Source organism: Pantherophis guttatus, chromosome 10 (assembly GCF_059756535.1).
Source record: "Pantherophis guttatus breed Tessera chromosome 10, ASM5975653v1, whole genome shotgun sequence".
In the NCBI taxonomy this organism is placed as follows: domain Eukaryota; kingdom Metazoa; phylum Chordata; class Lepidosauria; order Squamata; family Colubridae; genus Pantherophis; species Pantherophis guttatus.
Genome location: NC_142072.1, coordinates 23557255 through 23581057, shown reverse-complemented (window position 1 = coordinate 23581057; position 23803 = coordinate 23557255). Strand labels below are relative to the sequence as shown.

General features: G+C 41.0%; 1 protein-coding gene across 2 annotated transcripts in view; it reads right to left on the bottom strand.

Annotated features, from left to right (window-relative positions):
* The window catches only part of CSMD2 (CUB and Sushi multiple domains 2), an 822245-nt gene that overhangs the window by 146057 nt on the left and 652385 nt on the right, over positions 1-23803 (bottom strand). For both annotated transcript variants that reach the window (XM_034413370.3, XM_034413371.3), the window contains 5 exons: positions 16815-17009; positions 16231-16347; positions 9404-9517; positions 7199-7294; positions 592-795 (listed from right to left, as the gene is read on the bottom strand). In XM_034413370.3, the coding sequence (XP_034269261.2) occupies positions 592-795; positions 7199-7294; positions 9404-9517; positions 16231-16347; positions 16815-17009 (726 nt within the window). The remainder of the gene's footprint in view (positions 1-591; positions 796-7198; positions 7295-9403; positions 9518-16230; positions 16348-16814; positions 17010-23803) is intronic.

The window sequence follows — 23803 nt, the reverse complement described above, 5'->3', positions numbered from 1 at the left end:
TCTTAGAACAATTAGCTGAACTCTGCCTTGTTTATCATTATTTTAGGTAGTAAAACCCAGTGGTGAAATCCATTTTTTTTACTACTGGTTCTGTGGGCGTGGCTTGGTGGGCATTGTGTGGCTTGGTGGGTGTGGCAGGGGAAGGATATTGCAAAATCTCCATTCCCACTCCACTCCGGAGCCAGCCAGAGGTGGCATTTGCTGGTTTCCTGAACTACTCAAAATTTCCACTACCGGTTCTCCAGAACCTGTCAGAACCTGCTGGATTTCACCCCTGGTAAAACCACATTATTCAGATTAAATTGCCATCTTGGCACTTTGCAATAAATAAGTGAGTTTTGGGTTGCAGTTTGGGCACTCGGTCTCTAAAAGGTTCGCCATCACTGCTCTAAAACAATGTTTCTCACCTTGGCAACTTTAAGGTGTGTGGATTTTAACTCCCAGAATTCTGGGAGTCGAAGCCCATACATCTTAAGGCTGCTGAGGTTGAGAAACACTGTTTTAAAGTCTGTTATACAAAAAAGAAATTGAACATGCCACAGAATGACCGGCAGTGAATGCCACTTAGTCCTGTCTTTGGCAGATACATACCAAGACAAGTAGGCACCGAAGAGTTCCACTGGGCAAGAGTTCCAGGCATCGTCAAGCATTCAATGCTGTGTGATCCCTTGAGGGCATAGCCAGCATTACACTCAAACTGGATCACAGCCCCCACCGAGAAATCACTGCCAATTCGTCTCCCATAACGGGGCTCTGGTACAGAGCTGCACTGGGTGGCACTGGTTCGTGGAACCGCTTCAAAAGACAAAGAAAGGAGAACATTATGGAGCAGGATAGGTACTGAATAGAATAGAATAGAATAGAATAGAATAGAATAGAATAGAATAGAATAGAATAGAATAGAATAGAATAGAATTTTTTATTGGCCAAGTGTGATTGGACACACAAGGAATTGATCTTGGAGCATATGTTCTCAGTGTACATAAAAGAAAAGATACGTTCATCAAGAATCATAAGGTACAACACTTAATGATAGTCATGGGGTACAAATAAGCAATCAGGAAACAATATCAATATAAATTGTAAGGATACCAGCAACAGTCATACAGTCATAAGTGGAAGGAGATGGGTGGTGGGAACGATGAGATGATTATTAGTAGTACAGACTTAGTAACTAGTTTGACAGTGTTGAGGGAATTATTTGTTTAGCAGAGTGATGGCGTTCGGGAAAAAACTGTCCTTGTGCCTAATGTTCTGGTGTGCAGTGCTCTATAGCGTCATTTTGAGGGTAGGAGTTGAAACAGTTTACGTCCAGGATGCGAGGGGTTTGTAAATATTTTCACAGCCCTCTTTTTGACTCGTGCAGTATACAGGTCCTCAATGGAAGGCAGGTTCGTAGCCATTGTTTTTTCTGCAGTTCTAATTATCCTCTGAAGTCTGTGTCTGTCTTGTTGGGTTGCAGAGCCAACGGAAAGCTTTTTCATTGAGCTTGGCTTTCAAGCTCTTAAAATAAACCTCGCATAAGAGATCAAGGGTGAAACATATACTTCAAAAGTGCCCTTGTGTTATAGCCTGTGTTTATCATTATTTCCAGGCGAGGTAATGAAACACGACCTTTTCTTCATCCTCCAGCAAAGCTCCCAGAGGCAAAATGCAGGGAGCATCCTATGATAAATAGCAAGAGTTATTAGAAAAACTAATATCAATATCCAAGAGATTAAGTCCTTATTTCTCCCAAATTTTTTTCTGAATTTTTTTCAAGAGAATCAGTCCATTTTAGAAGGAAACATCAGGACCTTTTGCAGCTGAAATTTAGCGCTGAATCCAGAGTCATCCAGAGTGACACTATGGAGAACATAAATATAACGAAGAGTCCTGTGCTTATTTATGTTTTAAATTAAGAACATTATAGACTTGGTAAGGAGATACTTTTGTACAGGAGCTAAAAGTTAGAAGTAGAACATACAATGCAGATAGTACCTGAAATAATTCCTTCCCAGGACCAGATTCTACTGACTTCTTTCTTTGCCTATTTTATTTCCTGACTGCTATTCATCAATTTCACTGCTCACTTATGGCACAGAAACAGATGATAGTAGATAATGATTGATTTTGCCATAAAAAAAAATCCCCATGAGGTAGATAAGGGGTGGGGTGCTGAGGTTTGGGGCTATGGAAAGGATAGATGGACGAGAAATCCCTGGGCCCCTTTAGATAGGCATTTGTCTGTCCAGAGAAAATATTCAGAGTTCAATGTAAGCATTTCAGTTTAATTTAATTCAGTTCAATTTCAATTCTGACCTCAGAATGAAATTCCCATTTTGAAAGTTTACCCCAAGTTCAGGATAAAACAGCACCTTTTGTCCTGTTTTAAGTGATATGATTCCCAAATTTGACTTTTTTAGAGAGAGAGAAAAAAACCCAGAGTTGCAGTAGTCAATAAGGTTGCAGAAACAGGTTTTAGTTTAATGCTGTTGCTGCAGTGTGTGTGTGTGTGTGTGTGTCAGAGTGTCAGAGAGAGAGAGGGAGGGAGGGAGAGAGAGGGAGGGAGGGAGAGGGAGGGAGAGAGAGAGAGAGAGGGAGAGAGAGAGCGAAAGAGAGAGAGAGAGGATTAGTCAAGTACATCTTTATTATTTGAACAAGTTATTTATTTATTTATTTATTTATTTATTTATTTATTTATTTATTTATTTATTTAGTATAGAGAGACATAAGTTAGAAATCAGAGGTAGATTTGGAAATTGAGATTCATTTTGAATCAACTACTGCTGGTCCAGGCAACTTCCATCATATATAATTCCCTATAGTTAGTAAATATTTTGGATTTTCTTGCAAGTAAAATTATGCTACCTTCCCTCAACTGGTTAGGTTGCATTTATGATCCCTTGTCAAGAAGAAGACATTTTGTGAGCTTCTCACGCGTTGTAATTTGGGGTCTTTCTGTGCTACCCAATTAACCAGAGGAAGATAACAGGATGGTTTAGAAAGGTATCACTTTGGTCAAGGTGGCCATAACACAGAATTAATCAGATCTGGCAATAGTTACCTAATGATGCATCTAATGAAAGAGTCTTTGTGGTCAGGTGACACAGTGGCAAATATGTGCCCAAGTGTAGATGTTGTCTTCTGGAGCATTTACCAGATGTTTCTCCCTCCCTTTCAAATCAACAACCTAAGAAGTGTGTCTTTGCTGCTGCTTTATTGTTTATAAGTGGTCTTCAAGGAAAGCCATTGCTGTTACTTCTTGGCTGCACTCAGTTCCTGGCTGTTTGATGCACAATGATGCACAACCTGTTTTTAGCTTCAGTTGCTTGCTATAGAATAGAATAGAATTCTTTATTGGCCAAGTGTGATTGGACACACAAGGAATTTGTCTTGGTGCATACGCTCTCGGTGTACATAAAAGAAAAGATACGTTCGTCAAGAATCATAAGGTACAACACTTAATGAAAGTCATAGGGAACAAATAAGCAATCAAATCAAATCTTAAGGATACCAGCAACAAGGTTACAATCATATAGTCATAAGTGGGAGGAGATGGGTGATAGGAATGATGAGAAGAGTAATAGTAATGCAGCCTTAGTGAATAGTTTGACAGCGTTGAGGGAATTATTTGTTTAGCAGAGTGATGGCGTTTGGGAATAAACTGTTCTGGTGTCTAGTTGTTCTGGTGTGCAGTGCTCTATAGAGTCGTTTTGAGGGTAGGAGTTGAAACAATTTATGTCCAGGATGTGAGGGGTCTGTAAATATTTTCACAGCCCTCTTTTTGACTCATGCAGTATTCCTCAATGGAAGGCAGGTTGGTAGTAATTGTTTTTTCTGCAATTATTTAAAAACAAAAACAAAAAAGAAACAAACAAAAAAGAAACCAAAAATCATCCCTTGGCCAATATTTCTGTTGACTGGAAGATAGGTTGGGTTCAGCACAAATTACATTTGTGACTCTAAGACAAAAGCAGAGAAAATCAAAGACAATTGCAGTTGTTCTTTCTGGATCTGAAGCATTCTGTGTTATCTTCCACTATAATACAGTCCATTTAAGAGATTTCTGAGATCATGTTCAAGTGATACTCTCTTATTCCGAAGTCAAAAGCAAAGGGATTTTTTTCGTTTGTTCTGCAACCAAACTTGGGACCACAATTTCCCTTGCTTAAGCAAAGCAGTTGTTAAGTGAGTGACACGTCATTTTGTAGCCTTTTTTTTGTCATGGCTGTTAAGCAAATCTCTACAGTCGTTAAGTGGATCCTGCAGTCATTAAGTGAATCTGGTTTCCTCCCATTGACTTTGCTTGTTGGGAGCTAGTTGGGGAAAGTCGCAGATGGCAATCATGTGATCCCAAGACACTGCAACCATCCTAAATAGATACCAGTTGCCAGGCGACCGGATTTTGATCACAGGATATGGTCCGAAATGGTCATCAGTGTGAGGACCGATCATAAGTCACTTTTTTCAGTCCTGTTGTAACCTTGAATGCTACCTAAAGGAAAGGTTGTAAGCCGAGGAGTATCTGTATGCTCAAACCAAAGTGATACATTTCCTGTGCATTGTAAAGACTTGAAGAGCAGTTGGATGAACTAGAGATGAGTCTGATGTGAGCTGAAGAAAGTCAGGCAAAAGAAGTAGGAAACGCCTGTTTGCACTGCAATTTTTTTTTTATAGAGACGCAATCAGCAAGAACTGTAGGGGTGGGGGCTTGCAATTACATTTAGGAGGGAAGAAGGAAACTCTCATTTGACTTCTTCAATGTCTACTTAAATCATTAAAAATTGCTATCAAAATACATTCCCCAAAACAGGCTGAGTGATGACTGAATGGATCTCTGATTAGGCAGACAAAGCATCAAAAGGAATCCAAGCTGAGTTTCTCTGTGGTAGGCTCAAGCTTTGTCCTAAATCAAACTCCCCCACGCTTCCAAGGGGCAACTCTGACGCTAAGGTCCTTCTGGAGAATAACTCTCAAGGGCCTTTTTTCTTATCCCCCTCTGGAGAACATCACACACATTAGATGTGTTCTTAATTAGGAGTTTCCTTATTGAAGCCTTTGAAAAACATCCCGGGGAACAAAGAAAATCTGTGAAAAAGTAAAGCTTGTTCAAAGAATCTAAAAGTAGCATTTCAAGAGAGGCTTTTGGTGGAGAACCAGGCAGTGTTGTGGTCTGCCAGCAACCTGAAGAGCTAGCAGTGGAGTCGGACAGTGAGGAGTCTGGGGAAGGCCCAGACGAGGGCTCTGCATTGGAGGCAGAGATGGGGCCAGGGCAATCTGGGTATGATGCGCGGACTCTGGAGCCTCCAGAGTCGGGCATCAGAGAGGCAGAGGAACAGGAGGAGCCTGTTTCTAGTGCACGCGTGCTCAGAGCTGCCAGAAGGCAAGATCAGCTAAAGCAAAAGGGATGACTCGGGAGTAAGGCCAGGAGATGATTGGTCCCTCCCATAAGGCTTAAAAGAGAAACAAAGACACTTGGGGCCTTTTGCAGGAAAGCAACATTGCTAACTCTGTTTCCAGTCGGCGTCTCTAGTTTGTTTCTGAACTTTGTGGGGCTTTGCCAAGTAAGGCCTTTGGCAGGGTGTCAAAGAAGATAAAGTTTGGTGATTATCCTGAAGGATGTCTTCCGAAGGACTTGTTTTGCCACTAACTGGGACTCGGCTGGGAATGAACGTAATTCTCAGCTGTTACAATAAAATAGGTTTGTTTGGGACTAATTGTGTCTTGTAATGACTCAGTAAGCCTAGGTCACAACACCCTGGCAGTGGCTTTCCTTATGCTCTGAATCCTTTCCATGAGGCTGTGGTGCTCTCCCCACACACTTTCTGGAATGTTTTCCCTCCTTCCTGGGAAACTGCCTCCTACTTCACTGTAGTCCATCATACCAAGCACCCCTTCCATTGGCACCATCTCTCACAATCAGCTCCAGCATCTTTGACGTACGATCATCCAGTCTGTGTTTTGAAGATATGAACAAGTGATATGTAATGGGTAGATCAAACAGCCAGAAGAAAGGCACAACCCTGTTCTTCAAATTTGGCTCATCTTTCATTTGATGCGAGAATGTTTTCTTTAAGAATTCTCCTAGCTCTGGAGTGTATAATCTTTTTCCTACTTAAAATTCTGATCATGTGCTCTTACCACATGGGTGCCAGGAGAAGATGCTGGCTCACTCACAAAATGGCTTCAGTGCAGTAGTGGCTTTCAAAACCCATCGCTACCGGTTTGCTTGTGGGCGCGCGCTTACCCACGATCCGAGGCGAATCGGTAGCAACCCACCACTGCTTCATTGGATGACATATACATGTATCAACATCTACTGACCTCAATATTACTTGCTAATCCTTCTAGCCCTTGTAAGACACTCCTTTCATCTCTGCTTATCATTTGGTGGCTATCAACGTCTTTGAAAATAAATATGGTGATGGAAATTGGTTTGTTCCCCTTCTAAGCATTGTCACTATTTTGTTATCTGATCAAAATGTAGACCTCAAGAAGTTAGTGCATGCTAAGGGAGGTGGCCACTGTCAACTCTAAGAGAGATTGTGATGAGGGAACAATTTCAACGCAGACCTAGATCTGTACCCACAATTCTTTTTCCGACTGTTGGTTGCTAGAAAGAAGATCCCCATGTTGTAATGGAGAACTACTCAAATAGTTTCCATTTGTTTTGAGGACTCTGTAGTTTCTTATTTATGTTACAAAGGGCTATAATTTTACAAATGAGCAGTATAGATGGATCCTTACAGCATTTTTTTTAAGAATAGCAAACTAAGAATAGCAAATTCTCCTGCTGAGTTCTCATACCCAGCAAACTGGCCAAGCTGATATTTGGAATTTTTGATCCCATTCCTCTTCTACTGAATTTCCATCCCAACTCTACCAGACGTTGCCTGAATTCTGATTATACACTAAGACACAAAATCTGATTAGCAAAATTCAAGTGTTTCCTTCACATAACATGCATTGCGTAAACAAGTGAATGTCAGGAGAAGGTGAGGAACAAAAGAAAAAAAAACCCGGTGCAATAAGATTTTATGTCTGAGCCCAGAGGAGTTCTGAGTTTACATTTAAAGTCACTGTAAATTGCAGTATGGCATATTCTCCATTCAGAAAACTTTAGGCCATAGTCTTTCCTGTTATTTCTGGAGTGCTTGTGCTCTATTTTTATTTGACTGTCATAGTCAGCAGAGTTATTTTCAGACTCCTCACCTACCTTGATAGACAAAATGGAAACCTTTGGCTGTGGCCTGCCCTTTGGCACTGAACTTGATCAGTATTTGGTTGGTGGTAGCCAGAGGCAATGATTCACCTAGGAAAGGAGGAAAGAACAACCTTCAGCAAAATGCTATAAAATAAGAAATCTCTTTACTAGACTTTAGGACCACATTACCACCTACCTGCATTATGAATGGCACACCTGCAAATTAGGTAAATTAAGTTCCAGGAAAGTAAAAATTTTGATTTGTGAGAAAATATAGCACATTAAAAAAAAACAAAGGAAAGCAAATCAGTTTAAAAGCAATACATAAACTTGAAATGAAAGTTATGAAATAGATTAAATTGAAAGCAAATGACCTCAACTCACTAAAAGGTTTTGGACAATACCTGGGAGAATCAAAACGTCTATTCCTGTGGCCAAAAAGTGGATATCTGGTGAGACTTTGGGGGAAGGCATTGCACAGAAGCTGTATCTTTTCCCATCATTGCCTCTGATGAAGTTATTGTTAGAATCATATAGACATTATTACATTGATCCTTCCCTATCATACTTCAAAAACATTTCAGAAGCAGTAGAACACAAGTTCTGAGATCTGCAAGTGGGCATCGCACACAGTCCAGAGGCTACCATGTGAGGACAAATGCATTGCAAAGATCGCTTGAAGGTGGGAGATACTTCTAATGTAATCTACCAGATCCTCTGCATGGATTGCCCCTGTGACTATGTAGGATAAGTGGGGAGGAAGCTAACCACCAGATTGCAAGAACACAAGTGAGCAGTCAGACGAGAAGATTGAAACTCATTGCTGGCCACACATTGCAATGAATAAGGACATACATTCAATTTTGCGGCTACTAAAATTGTTGGTCAAACAGGTACAAAAATATCCAGGGAAATGATTGAAGCCTGGAAAATGGTCCCCTTGTCAGTCAATAGAGTGCTGATTTACCACCAGCTTGGAGCCAAGGACTTGGCAGCACAAGGAAACAACAGACAAGATTTAATAGCTGGCCATCAACACTCCAATCAACAACTAAAAAGCTACACACAACCAGGCACCAAATAAATTCTAGGCATAGAATTGCCCAAAGTACACTTTCTGGTAGAGAAAAGTTCCCTGAAGGTGGGCTCCAGCATGAGTCCAAAAGCTCAGAAGACTAAATCTCTGGTCTCAGCAATCGGCACAGATTGGATCCTGCAACATTAGCCTGGGACACTTGCAGTGGTGAAATTCAATTTTTTTTTACTACCGGTTTGTGAGCGTGGCTTGGTGGGCATAGTGTGGCTTGGTGGGTGTGGCAGGGGAAGGATACTGCAAAATCTCCATTCCCACCCCATTCTGGGACCAGCCAGAGGTAGTATCTGCCGGTTCTCCGAACTACTCAAAATTTCCGCTACTGGTTCTCCGGAAACTGTCAGGACCTGCTGGATTTCACCCCTGGGCACTTGTATTTGTCTTCTTCCCAGTCAACTTTGAAAATTTGCCTAAACAAAGCCAAGATCAGTCTGGGATACCTATCAGATGCAGTTTATTATTTATTTATTATTTGTTAAGAACATTTGTACAGCCGATTGACTTCTGAGCAATCTCACTGCTACAGTCAGGATCAGCTACAACTACCAGAACATATCCACTGGTAGCCCCGTGTACAGCATTTTATAGTAGCTCTACAGATTGGTGATCAGGACATGAATTATAGTTCTCAAAAGTGTAAATTAGATTTATTTTTACTCGGTTTCATTTCTTTATAAATAACACCTCCCCTGAAATTTATGTGAACCATGGTGGAATAACTCCCCTTTTCCCTGTGGGTTGAGCTGAAAATCGCCATGGCTAAACACTTTAGACCAGAGGTCTTCAAACTTGGCAGCTTTAAGACTTGTGGACTTCAACTCCCAGAATTCTCCAGCCACATAGCTATGCTGGCTGGAGAATTCTAGGAGTTGAAGTCCACAAGTCTTAAAGCTGCCAAATTTGAAGACCTCTGCTTTAGACAATCACAAAAAACACACTCAATTAACCATCATAGGACTGATATCAAAGCAGGAATGGGTGGAAGGGAATGCATAGAGTGAACATACATAGCATGATCCTTTAACAATTCCACAATCAAGGCGTGCCTACAGTTTTTGATGGACATCTCTTAAGAAGCTTTTTTTACCCACAGGAGGAAAGAAAGAGGCAGAACCTCTTCTTACCTGTATGAGAACCAGAGAGAGAGCTGAGGAGGCGAGAATGTTGGTTTGGACCATCATGTACTTCAATGATGTCATGGAGAGCTGTCTGGAAGAAGGCAAACTGGCCAAATACCACTGTCGGTGGGAAAGAAAGAAAAGTGGGGTATTTAAACATAGGAGAAGGTGCACACATTGATCATCCCTCTCTAGAAGAACAAATTGGTGCCCTTGGCAAAGCTGAAGCTAAAATGGAGCTGAAAGATTTTTAAAAAGTGGGCTATTAATGCACTTGCTCCAACTCTCTGACCAGTTCTGGAATCCCATTTAAAGCATCCCTGTCATTTATTTGTTTTATTTATTAAATGTATATGCCACTCATCCTACTGTTCAGCATCCATGTGATAGATCAGCTTTTCTTAAGCTCAGGACCTTTAAGATATGTGGACTGAAGCTCCCAGAATTCCCAAGCATATTGAAAGGCAATCTACCAGCTGTCTGGGTTACTGGTTCAGCTGTCAAATTGTTCTTACGGAGTTTTTTCCTAAGAGCCAATCAATATTTATCTTCCATGAATTAAAATGATTATTATAAAAACCTCCTTTCTGTGATCAGAACATATCCTGGCCTTCTTCTGTGTGATATACTTTTATTCTGCATGATATCTCACTTTCTGTATATATTTGGCCAAATGCTGAAATTAGTGGATATACATGAATTTACCATATTTTTCGGAGTATAAGACGCACTGGAGTATAAGACGCACCTATCTTTTTTGGTGAGGAAAAGAAGAAAAAGAAATCTCCCTCTGCTTTGCCTCTGAGCAATTTTGCCTCGTTGCAGCAAACAGTAAACAGCCTGCTTTACTTTCATTTTCGTTTTCAGCATAGCTTGATTAGCACAAGGAAAAAAAATCTGCTCCAGCAATTACCTCTTTGCAGCAAGCAGCAGAGCCCTGCGCAAAACAGCTGAAAGCAAATCAGCTGAGAGTCGGGAGGCCAATCCAATCAACTTGTGCTAATTAGGCTGTGCTGAAACTGAAAGGAGCTGTTTCTTCTTGCTGTTTGCTGCAAGGAGGTAAATTGCTGGGAGGCAGAGGCCAACGGGGGGGGGGCTAGTGAGTGGGCGGGACTACATTCAGTGTATAAGACGCACCTAAATTTTCACCCCCTTTTAGGGTGGAAGAAGGTGCGTCTTATACTCTGAAAAATATGGTAATCCCTTTTTCAAATGCCATTTCAACATGGACTAATATGCTTAATAACATCTGGTCCCCACAGAACATGATCAGGAAAAGAGGGATGTATGAGGAGGGATGGAGCAGTGAGGGGAAGAAGAGGAAACTGACTTAAAATTTGGTGGACTCTTTTAGAAGTTTCTTTTACCCAGAGTTTTGCAGAATCTTTGAACGCCTGCAACTAGATACGGGACACTTATATCCTGAATCAAGTAGGATTATGGAAGACTCTCTAAACCATTCTATTAGAGCAGCAGTTTGAAGCCCTGGAGGTTTCATCCTTCTAATCAAGAAGGGCCATTTGAAACATTGGCAACTTCAATGTGTGGTGGCCAATGGACCAATTTGGGATATTATCTGCTGTTGTTCTATTTCTGAAGCTCTACCTTTGCTTGCCCTGTTGGTAATCTTCAGCAATTCAAAGAGGGAAAGGATGAACACAGGAAGTATTAGAAATACACAGATGTGAAGGTCAACTTTGATTTGGATCCAAGCTCATCCCACTTTGGATTGGTTTGGCTACAGCAGTGCACTAGCTTATTCATCCATTCTGTTGGTTTATAGGTTTAATAGGTAAAGGGACGCGGTGGCTCAAGTGGCTAAGATGCTGAGCTTGTTGATTGAAAGGTTGGCAGTTCAGCGGTTCGAATCCCGAGTGCCGCATAACGGGGTGAGCTCCCATTACTTGTCCCAGCTTCTGCCAACCTAGCAGTTCGAAAGCAGGTAAAAAAAATGCAAGTAGAAAAATAAGGACCATCTTTGGTGGGAAGGGAACAGTGCTTCGTGCGCCTTTGGTGTTTAGTCATGCCAGCCACATGACCATGGAGACGTCTTCGGACAGTGCTGGCTCTTTGGCTTTAAAATGGGGATGAGCACCGCCCCTTAGAGTCGGGAACGACTAGCACATATGTGCGAGGGGAATCTTTACCTTTGCCTTAGGTATAGGTGCATTTTCTGGGTCTGGTTTTATTTGATTCTGAATCACAGCATGTTTGACCTTGAGTCATAGGAATTGATGTTTCCAACCAATGGGAGGTGGCGGGACACACATTTGAAACTGAATTATTTATGTTTAATTGCAATTCTTTTTAAAATGAGCTATATTCCTGCTTTGGGATTTTCCTACCAGTAACAAGCAAGACATAAATAATATGGAAAAAATAATATTTTTTTTAAAAAGACACACTGATTGCTCATTACTGAGAATGGCCAAATGGTAATCAGTGTGCCAAGGTTGGCATTGACAGATTTTTTTTTCCTGCTCTGTGATAGCCCTGCCAGATTTTAATTGCGACATTGTAATAAATTTCATACCTGGGAATAGGAAGATAAAATTTGCAAGCTGTGAAAGATTGAGCCTATGATCCTTTGCAGGTTTTAAAAATACTGCAAATTTCATCTCTTCATTTTTAAAACTTTGATTTCACTTTAGCTCTATAAAAAGAGACTCAAGGACACTCAAATGCTAATAGAGTTTTTTTTTTTAATAAAACAGATATCAAATTTATCATATCTAGGATTATTCTTGCTGAATACTAGGGGAAAAAATTCTTCTTAACAGTAAGAGAAATTTGGCAATGGGAGCAATGGAGTGGAGCAGAGAGGGTATTCAGCTGGTTCACACCGGTTCGCGCGAAGCGTTGGTGGAAATTTGGCCAAGGTCACCGAACTGGTAGCAATGGCTGGCTGCCCACGCCTCTGAACCGGTCCCCCATTCACCGCTCGCTCGCCCCACCCACCATATTCATCGCCGCCATGTTCTTCGCGAATGCACATCCCATGTTCTTCATGCACGCGCATCCCATTGCAGTGCATGCATCCCATGCAATGGGATGTGCATACGCAAAGAACATGGAGGCGACAGCAGCAGGTTTTTCTGCAACCTCCAGTACTTTTCGGTGGCCCGGGAGGCTTCTTTGCCAGCAGCTTTCCAGCAGCGGCGGCTGGTTGGGGGCCACCGAAAACTCCGGTCAGCTTGTCTTCCAGACTCTGGACCAGCCGCTGCAGAAGGTAAGCATCCCGAACAAAGAGGCGGTGCTGGGGGAGGAAGTGGGGCTAGGGCTGGGGCCACTAAAGGAAGGGAAACGGGGGTGACTGGTGAAGGGAGGGCAGGGGTAGATAGGTGGAAATTCCAAAAAATTTCCTACCTTTTCCTGTGGGTGTGGCTAGGTGGGGGGATGTCATGTGACTGAGTGGGTGTGAGTGACATCAAGTTGGCCATGCCACTCAGTCACTTCCCCCCTCCCCCAGCTACACCCACTGAACTGGTAGCAAAAATTTGTGAAACCCACCACTGGAGTGGAGGGCTCTACCTCACTTAGATGTGTCCATATGTGTTCAAAAAATGAGCGTCCATTTTGGGGTGGGGTGGGGATAATTTGGATTTCTCCATTGACCAGGACATTTCAATGACTCTTGACAGTTCTGCGACTCTATTTTTCCACTGTTACTGAAGCTAATGGACCTTTAACTAGTAGCATATTGAACAAACATAAACAATGTCAAGGCATAGGAAAGGAAACATACAGCCCTGTATCAAAAACATTTGTGGTACTGATTTCTATGCAGTTTTATGCCAAAGCACTAAAGCTCCTTGAAGCTGTAAAATTCTTTAATGGCATAGACATAACTCACAGTCTATAGAAAAAAAAACCACCCTTATTTAGTCATTCAGTGGAATGTCTGGCAAGAAAATCAAGAAAGATATAAAGAAGGACTTAATTTCAGGCAACTTGTTACTCTAGAACAGGGTTCACAATCTGGTATTCTCTAGATCAGGGGTCTCCTCCAACCTTGGCAACTTTAAGACTTGTGGACTTCAACTCCCAGAACTCTTAAAGTCTTAAAGTTGCCAAGGTTGGAGACCCCTGCTCTGGTATGTTGGGACATGTCAGGAATTATCTCCACATATCTAAAAAGCATAAGCATGGGAAGGGATGATCCAATATCCACACACACACACCCCGCCAGGCATGAGGATGGTGACCAGTCTAAGCAGCTTCAAGAAGGGAATAGAATAGAATAGAATAGAATAGAATAGAATAGAATAGAATAGAATAGAATAGAATAGAATAGAATAGAACAGAACAGAATAGAATAGAATTCTTTATTGGGCAAGTGTGATTGGACATACAAGAAATTTGTCTTGGTGCCTATGCTCTCAGTGTACATAAAAGAAAGAAAAGAAAGATGCACAAATGCATGTGCCAGTTAAAGTCACTGGAACTTCAGATATTGGTTCAGAATTACCTAATGCCTAATGCAAGTTTCTAGGAGAGAGCAGCAACAGAAATAAATTATTTTCTGAATTTATGCAACTTGTTTTACCAGGCCAACTAAAAATGTAGCAGCTGTATCCTGGCTGCATAAATGTAGCCCATTTTGGTTAGCTTTTTGATACACCTGAATGAATTCAGAAAGTTGGGCTAGATCCTTAGGAGAGGTGAACCTAGCCGGGTTGTCTCCCACTGTGAGCTTCTTAAAGGAATCTTTAAGAAGATTCCTTTGGGCTACTGCATGAAACAGAGCACAAACTTTTCTTATTGGACCTAGAAATATCCAAAAGGCAAAATATCTTACAGAGAGGATGACAAAAACTCTTTGTCAAGAATTGAGACACCAGCTCAAAAATTCTGTTAAGAATTGAGACACCAGTAATTGCTTAAAAAACAAGGATTAAAAAAAAAAAACCCTGAGAGCATATGCTCCACAGAGAATGGAGACTATGTAGAAACAACAATTTGGATTGTGCCTAAGAAGAAAAAAGACTATATTTCCCCCCAGCCCTCCCAAAATATTATTTCCAATTTAAGTTCATTTGGGTGGCAGCATTTTTTCCCTGTAAAAATGAAGGAGAAATGAAATACCACACAGATTTTGTTTTAAAAAAGAGCTGCCTTCAAAAGCTTTGGAAGTATGTAGGTGCATGCATTTCAAAATATAGCTAGGGCTCCAGGGTTGGGTTTCAAATTTTTTTACTACCGGTTCTGTGGGTATAGCTTGGTGGGCGTGGCAGGGGAAGGATATTGTGACATCTCCATTCCCTCCCCACTCCAGGGGAAGGTTACTGCAAAATCCCCATTTCCTCCCGATCAGCTGGGATTCGGGAGGCAGAGAATAGATGGGGGCGGGGCCAATCAGAGGTGGTATTTACCGGTTCTCCGAACTACTCAAAATTTCTGCTACTGGTTCTCCAGAACTGGTCAGAACCTGCTGAAACCCATCTCTGTAGTGCTCCTTTCTGCCTTGAAACCCCAAGGCTGAGATTCTTTTCTGGTTGTTTTTGCTTTTCACCTGATGCTTTTGTGATCTACAGCTTGTAAATATCCATTTAAGAAGTCACACAGTGCCTTGGTGTTCTTTTCAGTTGGCAACCTTAGCAAGCTTTGCCAAATCTGGAATGCAGATAGTCCTCGACTTAGTGGTGGTTCAAAGTTATAACCACAAGCACCTATGATCATCGCAGCATTCCCACAATCATGTGATCAAAACTTGAGCAGTTGTATTTACAACAGTTGCAGTGTCCTGGGGTCATGTAATCGCCAGCTTTTGACAAACAAAGTAAATTGGGGAAGCTGGAGTCCCTCAACGACTGGATGATTCACTTAACAACTGTAATGGAAGTCAGCCTTGACTCCTGGTGCTTTCCAGAAATATATTGCCAGAGTAACTAGCCCAGGATTACCAAGCTGGCTTTGTGCCTAAGGTTGGACTAGAAGCCATGATCTCCTGGCTTCTAATCCAGACCATCAAGACCACACCAAACCGGCTCTCATTACCTTTAAGTCAACCTTGACTTCCTGCTAATTACCTGAACAAGTGCCTGCCACTTTCTAGCCATGAATTCAGAACCTTGATTGATTCCTTCCTAGGGCTTAGAGAAAGTGATTGGCCCAAAGTCACCAAGCTGATTTCATGATTAAAAAGGTAAAGGTTCCCCTTACACATATGTGCTAGTCGTTTCCGACTCTAGGGGGCGGTGCTCATCTCCGTTTCAAAGCCAAAGAGCCAGCGCTGTCTGAAGACGTCTCTGTGGTCATGTGGTTGGCATGATTCAATGCCAAAGGTGCACGGAATGCTGTTACCTTCCCACCAAAGGTGGTCCCTATTTTTCTACTTGCATTTTTAACGTGCTTTCAAACTGCTAGGTTGGCAGGAGCTGGGACAAGTAATGGGAGTTCACCCTGTTATGCAGCACTAGGGATTTGAACCACTGAACTGTCGACTTTCGATTGACAACTCAGTGTCTTAGCCACTGTGTCATCACGTCCCTTTTGGTTTCATGATTACAGCAAGACTATAATTCACAGTCTCCCAGTTTCGATCCTGATGTCTTAACCACTATTCTAAACTGGTTCTAAGGAATAAACCTACCCATGAGAAATTATTTTAGACATTTTCCATCTGCAGGATAAATTGAGAGAAGTCATCTGCATAATTTTTCAGCTGGCAAATTTGGTGTAGACTCTTGAAAGGCTCTGTACTCTCAGCTACGATTTCCATCATTCTGTTGGGTACCATTAATAATTCCTGACTCATATTACCTCTGCTCACCTCTTTGTATCAACACTACAACCAGAAAAGGATTAGAAGGCATGAACAATAAAGGATATACCATAATCTTTGGGCACAACGATGAAATACAGGCACACTTGTCCACTGGTATAGTTCTGAGGATAATTGGGGGACAGGACGACACCATCCGATCCTGTGTACTGACCTCCACATGGTGCTAAAACACAGAGAAAGGAAAAATGAGGTTAGTTTCTGATGATTGCCTCCTTTTTCTTCCCTAGATTGCTGGCCCAGAATACTCTATTAATTCAATGGGCAATAAGCAGCAGGCATGCTGTAGAATGCATCTTAAGCAGAACCTGTGCCTGATACATTTTTTATAACTTATGCTGCATTATACACTGGGAGCAATAAAACCCTAATGAATGATTGTTCAACAGAATTTGATTTCAAATGGTGGGGAATTTCAAGGAATGCTCTAGATAATGAGATAGGACATCATATGGAAAACAAAACATTTTTGAAATGGAAAAAATATATTTTTTTTAAAAAAAGAAAGTTGTTCTAGCCACTCTACAATTCTCATAATTTCACTTGTAAGTTCAGTTCTTCTCTATCATTTGTAAGTATTTGTATCAGAAGAAGAGTGATGCTCTACTTGAATTCAGAACACCTCCAACTTACCTGTACACATAGGCCTTGGCTTGTTCCACACAGGTTTCCCATCTCCTCCCATAACACATGTCAAAGTGGATATCCCTTCAATCACATAACCACTGTCACAGTAATATGTGATTATGGAGCCCAGTTTCAGCTCACTTCCAGCACGAGTCCCATTCTTAATCAGACCTGGATCAAAACAGGATTCTCTGGGGTTTTCTGGAAAAAAAACCACAATCTGAATATCAATTTTCTGATACTTCTAGCCTTGCATTCTTAGGCTAAGCACTCAATTAGAATTTTGTGGAGCAAGAAATGCTCCACTATCTGGAAAAGTCACATGCAACCACTTTAGATTACAACAGGTATATAAAGGGAGCTGAATAAAGTCAAGGATATGTTAAGGAACCTGGAGAACCTTGGTACAAAATTCTATATTTATTCTTTTATTGTTTTTGAAATAATGAGAAAAAGAAAAAGAACAACGTGCAAAGCGAAAAGTACAGACAATATCAAAGAAAAAGAAACAAGCAAAGTGCATTTTTTTAAAAAATAAAGTATAATAAAGAAAAAAAGTATATCAATTAACAGTAAAAATGTAGTGGAATGTAGTCTGGATTCCCAGAAGGGAGGGGCTGCCTCCCAGGGGGCATAGAGGCAGCAGAACTTGGAAAGTTTGATCAGCAGGAAGTGATTAAGATAGTTTCTCCCTAGCACTTCATAGTAGTTCACAGAATATATCTATAGTTATACAGATAGTTGCTTTAGTCTGACAAGATTCTGCCAATAGGTAAGGAACAATAAAAGAAACTACTCTTAAGTAATTTCACATGTCATTCTTGCTTCTTTGGCCTGACAAAACAGTTACAATTCTACAGAAATCTCAAAGGAGCTCTTCAAAATGTAAGTCTTTTGAAAAGTCCAGTTTCTAAGAAAGTCCAGTTGCCTTTTGAAAAGCACCTTTGGGACAACCATGACCTGGATTATTGAAAATCCCCATAGACAATTCTACACGTAATTATTTAATGCAATTATTATTCAAATACATATATCTAATACACTGATATACCGTGTTTCTTTTTGAAAGATATAAGAAATAGCACTTGGCCTTGTTTTTGGGGAGCTCTTATTATTTTGGGGCACATGGAGGAAACCAGAGGAAATGGCAGGGACTGGCTGCACATCCGTTTAAATATTTTCCGGGTGGGGGGCTTATTTTAGCACATTCGTTCAAAAGCCCAGTTGGGCTTATTATCAGGGGATGTTTTTTTTTCGGGGAAACAGGGTAACTATTATTTTAACCTACTGTATTTTGTACAAACAAGGCCCATATTTTATATTTGTCCATACAAAATCTACATCGATAGGCAGTTTGTTCATTGGTGGCAAACACAATCAAGTCCTCAATCCATTGAATAAAATGTGCCATACATTTATCTTTCTAATATCAATCTTTAGGCTACACAAAGGGCACAGGGAGAATCCATTTACAATCCATTTACATTGTCTGATTGTCAATTCCAAGTACTAGCTCAAAAGATTGCTTTTGTTAATCATGATAACTACAAAATTCTTCCTCGATGCCCAAACAACCATTTCTAAGTTGTTCATTCAGGAACAAATGGGTGAAAGTCCCCAGTGTCACTGATGTCATGACTACCAATACTCAAATCCATGTAAAGTTAGATTAACAGCCCCTGAGATCCGTCTCTGCAGCCTGAAATGCAGCAGTCAGAGTGAATTGCTGAATTCAGGGTTAGTGGAATATCTTATTATTAATTCCAGACTTGGTCTGCTCAGAGGCCAATTACTGTCTGCCTGTCACAAGAATGGATGTTGCAAATCTCTTCGTTTCAGCTCAGGGGAAAACAGAGGTTCTAGTCTTAAGCCATGTCTAGCCAAAGCAGAGACCTCATGGGTCTATCAATCAAGAAATTTCATATTATTTGCCTGTTGAAATGTAGGATCCTACATTTCTGTTTCCTGCAATCTCTGCATCAACATGCCTGAAAGCCTGAAGAAACTCAGTCCCAGATCATTGCCTACGTTTGCTGGAGATCCAGGATTCAAGACAAGTCCAAGCAGGGCACTTTGCAGGGTTCTGTCAAAAAAGGCAAGCTGGTCATGTGATTGATGCTTCATCAATCACATGACCAGCTTGCCATCACAATATACATTTTTAATGGGCATCACAATATACATTTTTAAATTTTATTATTATCTTTTTTTAAAAAAGTCTTGTCTTTATAAATGAATTTATAAATAAAAAATAATGATGTTAATTATTTATTTTTATTAAAAATGTGGCGTGATCAATGTCACACCAGCAGTACTTTTGGCAATTTTTGCGATGCTTGCAGGGAAAAAAAAGGGTAAGATGTTAATCACACAACTTGCAGCAGCCATCTTGACTGTTTTGTCTTTCCTCTTTCAGAGACCCCCTGGATTCAATTCCAAGGAACATTGGGGAATGCCATATGGTGAAAAATGTTCCATTGTTTCAAGAGAAGATGACAGCTTAGACTACAATTATAAGTTTTGTTAAGGATCTCTCTTTATGAAAAAACAGCAAGGAAACAAACTGCTTTTCTGAATAGGCCAATTACTATCTGCACTGACTTTAATTATAATCAGGCTAAGACCATGTATAATTATACTCAGGATGGAGGTAATTCAAAACAATGGTATAACTGTTGAAAAAGAAAGAGTAGAATCTGACAAACAGAAATCAAGAAGAAAGAGGTATCAGGAGACAGAGCCCAGTTTGGGGTAATCCTTCATCACAGCTTTGAGCAGAAAGAACATCTACAGGTATCCAGGTAGATGTGGAAGAAGCAGAAAGCATTTTTTTTCTTTCAAGAGCTATTTATGGGTACAGACAACAAATTATATACTGTATTACAGTGGAGAAAAAAAACACAACTTTCAATTCCAGTGTTAATGATGGGACCTGAGGTTCTGACTCCATAGCCATAGAACAGATCAGACACGAGTAGAATTGATACACTGTAGCAGAGGTGAAATCCTACCGGTTCGGGTGAATTGGTAGTGATAAAAGCTACCAGTTCGGCGAACCGGTATTAAAAAAAAAGCTAACGGTTGGTCCGAACCGGTATGTCCGATGATCAGCTGTGCTGCACGATTTAAAATCGCTAGAAAGTAAGAAATCCTGCTTTCTAGTGAATCTAAATTGCGCGGCACAGCTGTTCCCCCCCTCACTGTTCTACTTACCTTCCCAAGCCTCCTTTTTCCATGTGCAGTGCGTGTTCGGCATGTACCGCACATGCATGCATGCAGCATGCATTTGGCACACACTGCACATGTGCACACAGTGTGTGTTTGACATGCACTGTGCATGCACATGTGGAAGCAAACCGGGGAAGATTTCACCACTGCACTGCAGCTTTAAGAAAGTTACCTTGGAAAATGCAGGAATTGCAAAAGCTGGCTGAGAGCTCAATTCCTGCCCCACATTAATCGAGAAGATGCTGATTGTAATAGAATTTATTAAAAAAAATTCAGTTCCTCAAGCATCACTCTGACTGAGCAAAGGTTCCTTTCCAGTGCGAATCTCTTAACTTGATGAGCAACACAGCCAAGATAATTGAAAGGTGATTACAGACATCTCTGTCGCCAAGGAAGGGGCCCTTTTTAACTCAATGAAGTTCACTTCAAAGCAGATAAGCACGGTGGTCAGTTTTAACAGACAGATAAAAAGATAGAAATGCTAAAAATCAATCAAGACTGGAAACAAAAATTAGCCAAATGTGTTTTTTTCCCCTCGGTTTCCCCTGTGTGTAATCTTTTTTTTCTTTCTTTCTTCATGCATAAAATATAATTAGAGGCTTTGATTAATCCAGAGGTTTTGTCATTTGAAAATTGCTCATTAAAAGACCAGAACATTTTTTTAATATATTTTATTTTAATTGTGAACAGCATGGCCCTGGCACAATCAGAAACTATATTTGGGAATCAGATTGTCATAGTGAAGAGGAACAGAACACTTTTCTCCCTTCCTCCAATGGTTCAGACTCGTCCTGTTAGCAGTTCCCCATGATGTAGGTCATCAGTCCTGATTTCCTTGCAAAGTGCTTCCATACCATTAGCAAAACTTTGTTTTCTAGGTGATGGATGGACACGTGGGAAATGAGTCCGAAGTATTTCTGGATTGAGACTTCCAAAAATACACACCCTCCTTTCAGATCTGTAAAAGGGTATTATTTTCACATTGGAGGTGATAATCACAGTCTATTTTCTCGGCCGTCCATGGCCTTCTCCATATCTGTAAAAGGCCCTTGTTTGATCTCTGGCTGTTCCAGATTGTTTAAAAACTTGCTTCCCAAAGTTTTAAATCTCCCACAAAGAATTCACCAATAGATTTCAGATATTGTCTACATGCAGTAATTGAACTGTGGGGTCCTTAGTACTCTCTATGCTTGGTTGTTTCATTAAGTACAGCATCAGTGCTAGAAGGAAATGGGGTTTTCTCTCTTTTTATATAACAACTGGCTTGTCCTGCCAGTGTTGGTGGGAGTGTTCTTGGTAGTTCCTTGATTAGGCTGTTTACTGTTTGTTTGTTTGTTTGTCAGTAGTTCCTTGATTGGGGTATTGTTTACTGTTTGATTGTTGGTCTAGAATTAAACTTGGTGGTTTTGTTTTTATGTATGGCATGTGTTAGCCAAGGATCACCGACATGGCTGGCTGCCTCTGTGAAAGGAATTTTTTCGGGTGGTGTTATCTTTACCCGTGGGATGCCTGAATGCTGGTAGGCAATGGTGGTGGTGGTGGGGGGGCTTTCTTGTCCCTACACAGTTTATTCACTCATGGGAATCAAGCTGCCGACCTCAGAGATGCACAGGCCCAGCATCTTACCGCATGAGCCACCGTGGCCCCCTTGGTTAACTTGGTGTTAATTTCTGCTTCTCTAGTTTTGATTGCTGGTGAGGTGATATTGTGGTCTTTTAGGTTTTTGATTGTCTCTTTTGAATGGTAAAGGTAAAGATTCCCCTCACACATATGTGCTAGTCGTTCCTGACTCTAGGGGGCTCTAGGTTTCAAAGCTGAAGAGCCAGTGCTGTCCGAAGACGTCTCTGTGGTCATGTGGCTGGCATGACTAAATGCCAAAGGTGCATGGAATGCTGTTACCTTCCCACCAAAGGTGGTCCTTATTTTTCTACTTGCATTTTTTACGTGCTTTCGAACTGCTAGGTTGGCAGAAGTTTGAATGGTATGCAGGTTTATCTCTATGTGCTTATTGATAGCTTTGTCTGAATACCAGGCTTCCAGGAATTTTCTTGTGTTTTTGGACTTGGATGATCTAGGATGCTCAGTTTCCCAGTTGCAACTATGGTGAAGTCTCTCCATGTGTTGTTCAATTAAGGAGTTTTCCTCATGTCTTCTGACTGGATGTATTCTGCTAGTCCTCCTCTCTGCCCATATGTCCTACAGAGTGGATGTTACGATCCTTACATTGTAGTTTGTAGATGACGCCTGTTTTTTCTTCTGGGGCTACTGAGTCTTTTGGTTTACTTAAGCTGTTTTAGAGCGCTTTAGTTGGTTTGCATGCTAGTCATCTACAATATAATCTGACCCCCACCCCCACCCTCAATGGTGACTTAGAGTGATTGCCTGGATGATGCGAGGTCATAAAAGCCACTCTTCACAGATCAATACCAATAAACCACTTATAAGCCAGAGAAGCAAGGAAAGAAACTTTTCTTCTCTTTCTACAGTGTTTATTTCTAAAGCTCATAACGAATCCTCTGTCCTACTATATCCCTGTGATCACTCTACGCTTATTCTCGTTATTTTAAAGAGCCAAGTTGTCTTTTATCTAAGTAGCAGCTACATCTTTGGCTTGACATGATGCCTCCCACCTTCTGTCAGGCATCTCAGCTACATGCTTGATCTCTGTCTTGATGCTTGCTTGCAGAGGAATAAAATAACACTTCACACTGCACAACAAAGTACTGACAGAGAAAGAGGAGGGGCTCGCAAACTCCACTGACTTTAGTGTTTTCCTGAGGATCTTTTCCCATTGTGCTTTCTTCCTTCCTACAACCATCTTAAAATGACGCTGGAAGTCCTAGTCATCCACTACAGTAGCCTTACATGCAGTGGTGGGTTTCAAAAAAAAAATTACTACCGGTTCTGTGGGTGTGGCTTGGTGGGCGTGACATGGCTTAGTGGGCGTGGCTTAGTGGGCATGGCAAGGGAAGGGGCGGGGGAAGGGGCGGGGCAGCGGAAAGGATGTGGCAGGGGAAAATCTCCATTCCTTCCCCAATCCAGGGGAAAGTTACTGCAAAATCCTCATTTCCTCCTGATCAGCTGGGACTTGGGAGGCAGAGAATAGATGGGGGTGGGGCCAGTCAGAATTTTTACTACCGGTTCTTGGACTACTTAAAATTTCCACTACCGGTTCTCCAGAACTGGTCAGAACCTGCTAAAACCCACCTCTGCTTACATGCCTCTAGGCATGTAGGACCTGCTCCTTCTGAACTTCCTGGTCCACTGCTTAAAAGAATTACTCCACCACTTCTGGAGAACATCAAGAGGATAACCTTTGATTATATGTCCTTACTGCATTGCTACCCACAATCATGGTTTCTACGTCACATAAATCATGTATCATAATCCCTATTGCAGTTTAGAGTAGCGCTTCCCAAATTTCATTAACCAAAAACTTATCAGAAACTCTTATCAAACTTCAAGGTCCAGTCCTTTCCTTCAGGACCATCGTTACTTCAATCAATCACTGAACAAATTATTGTAATTCAAGAATTATTTGTATTATAAAAGTTATACCATTGAATGAACTTTGTCATTTCAACACTGGTAATATCATTGATTTTTATCTTAAGAATAGTTTGGGAGATTTTCAAATATATTTTAGTACCTGTGGCAACCTTTAAGTCAATTGAAATGTCCCTGTTGAGATGAGTAATGGGTTCATATGTCATTATACTCCTCTCTCAAAAAAAACCAAAATGAACAAACAAAAAAAACCAACAACA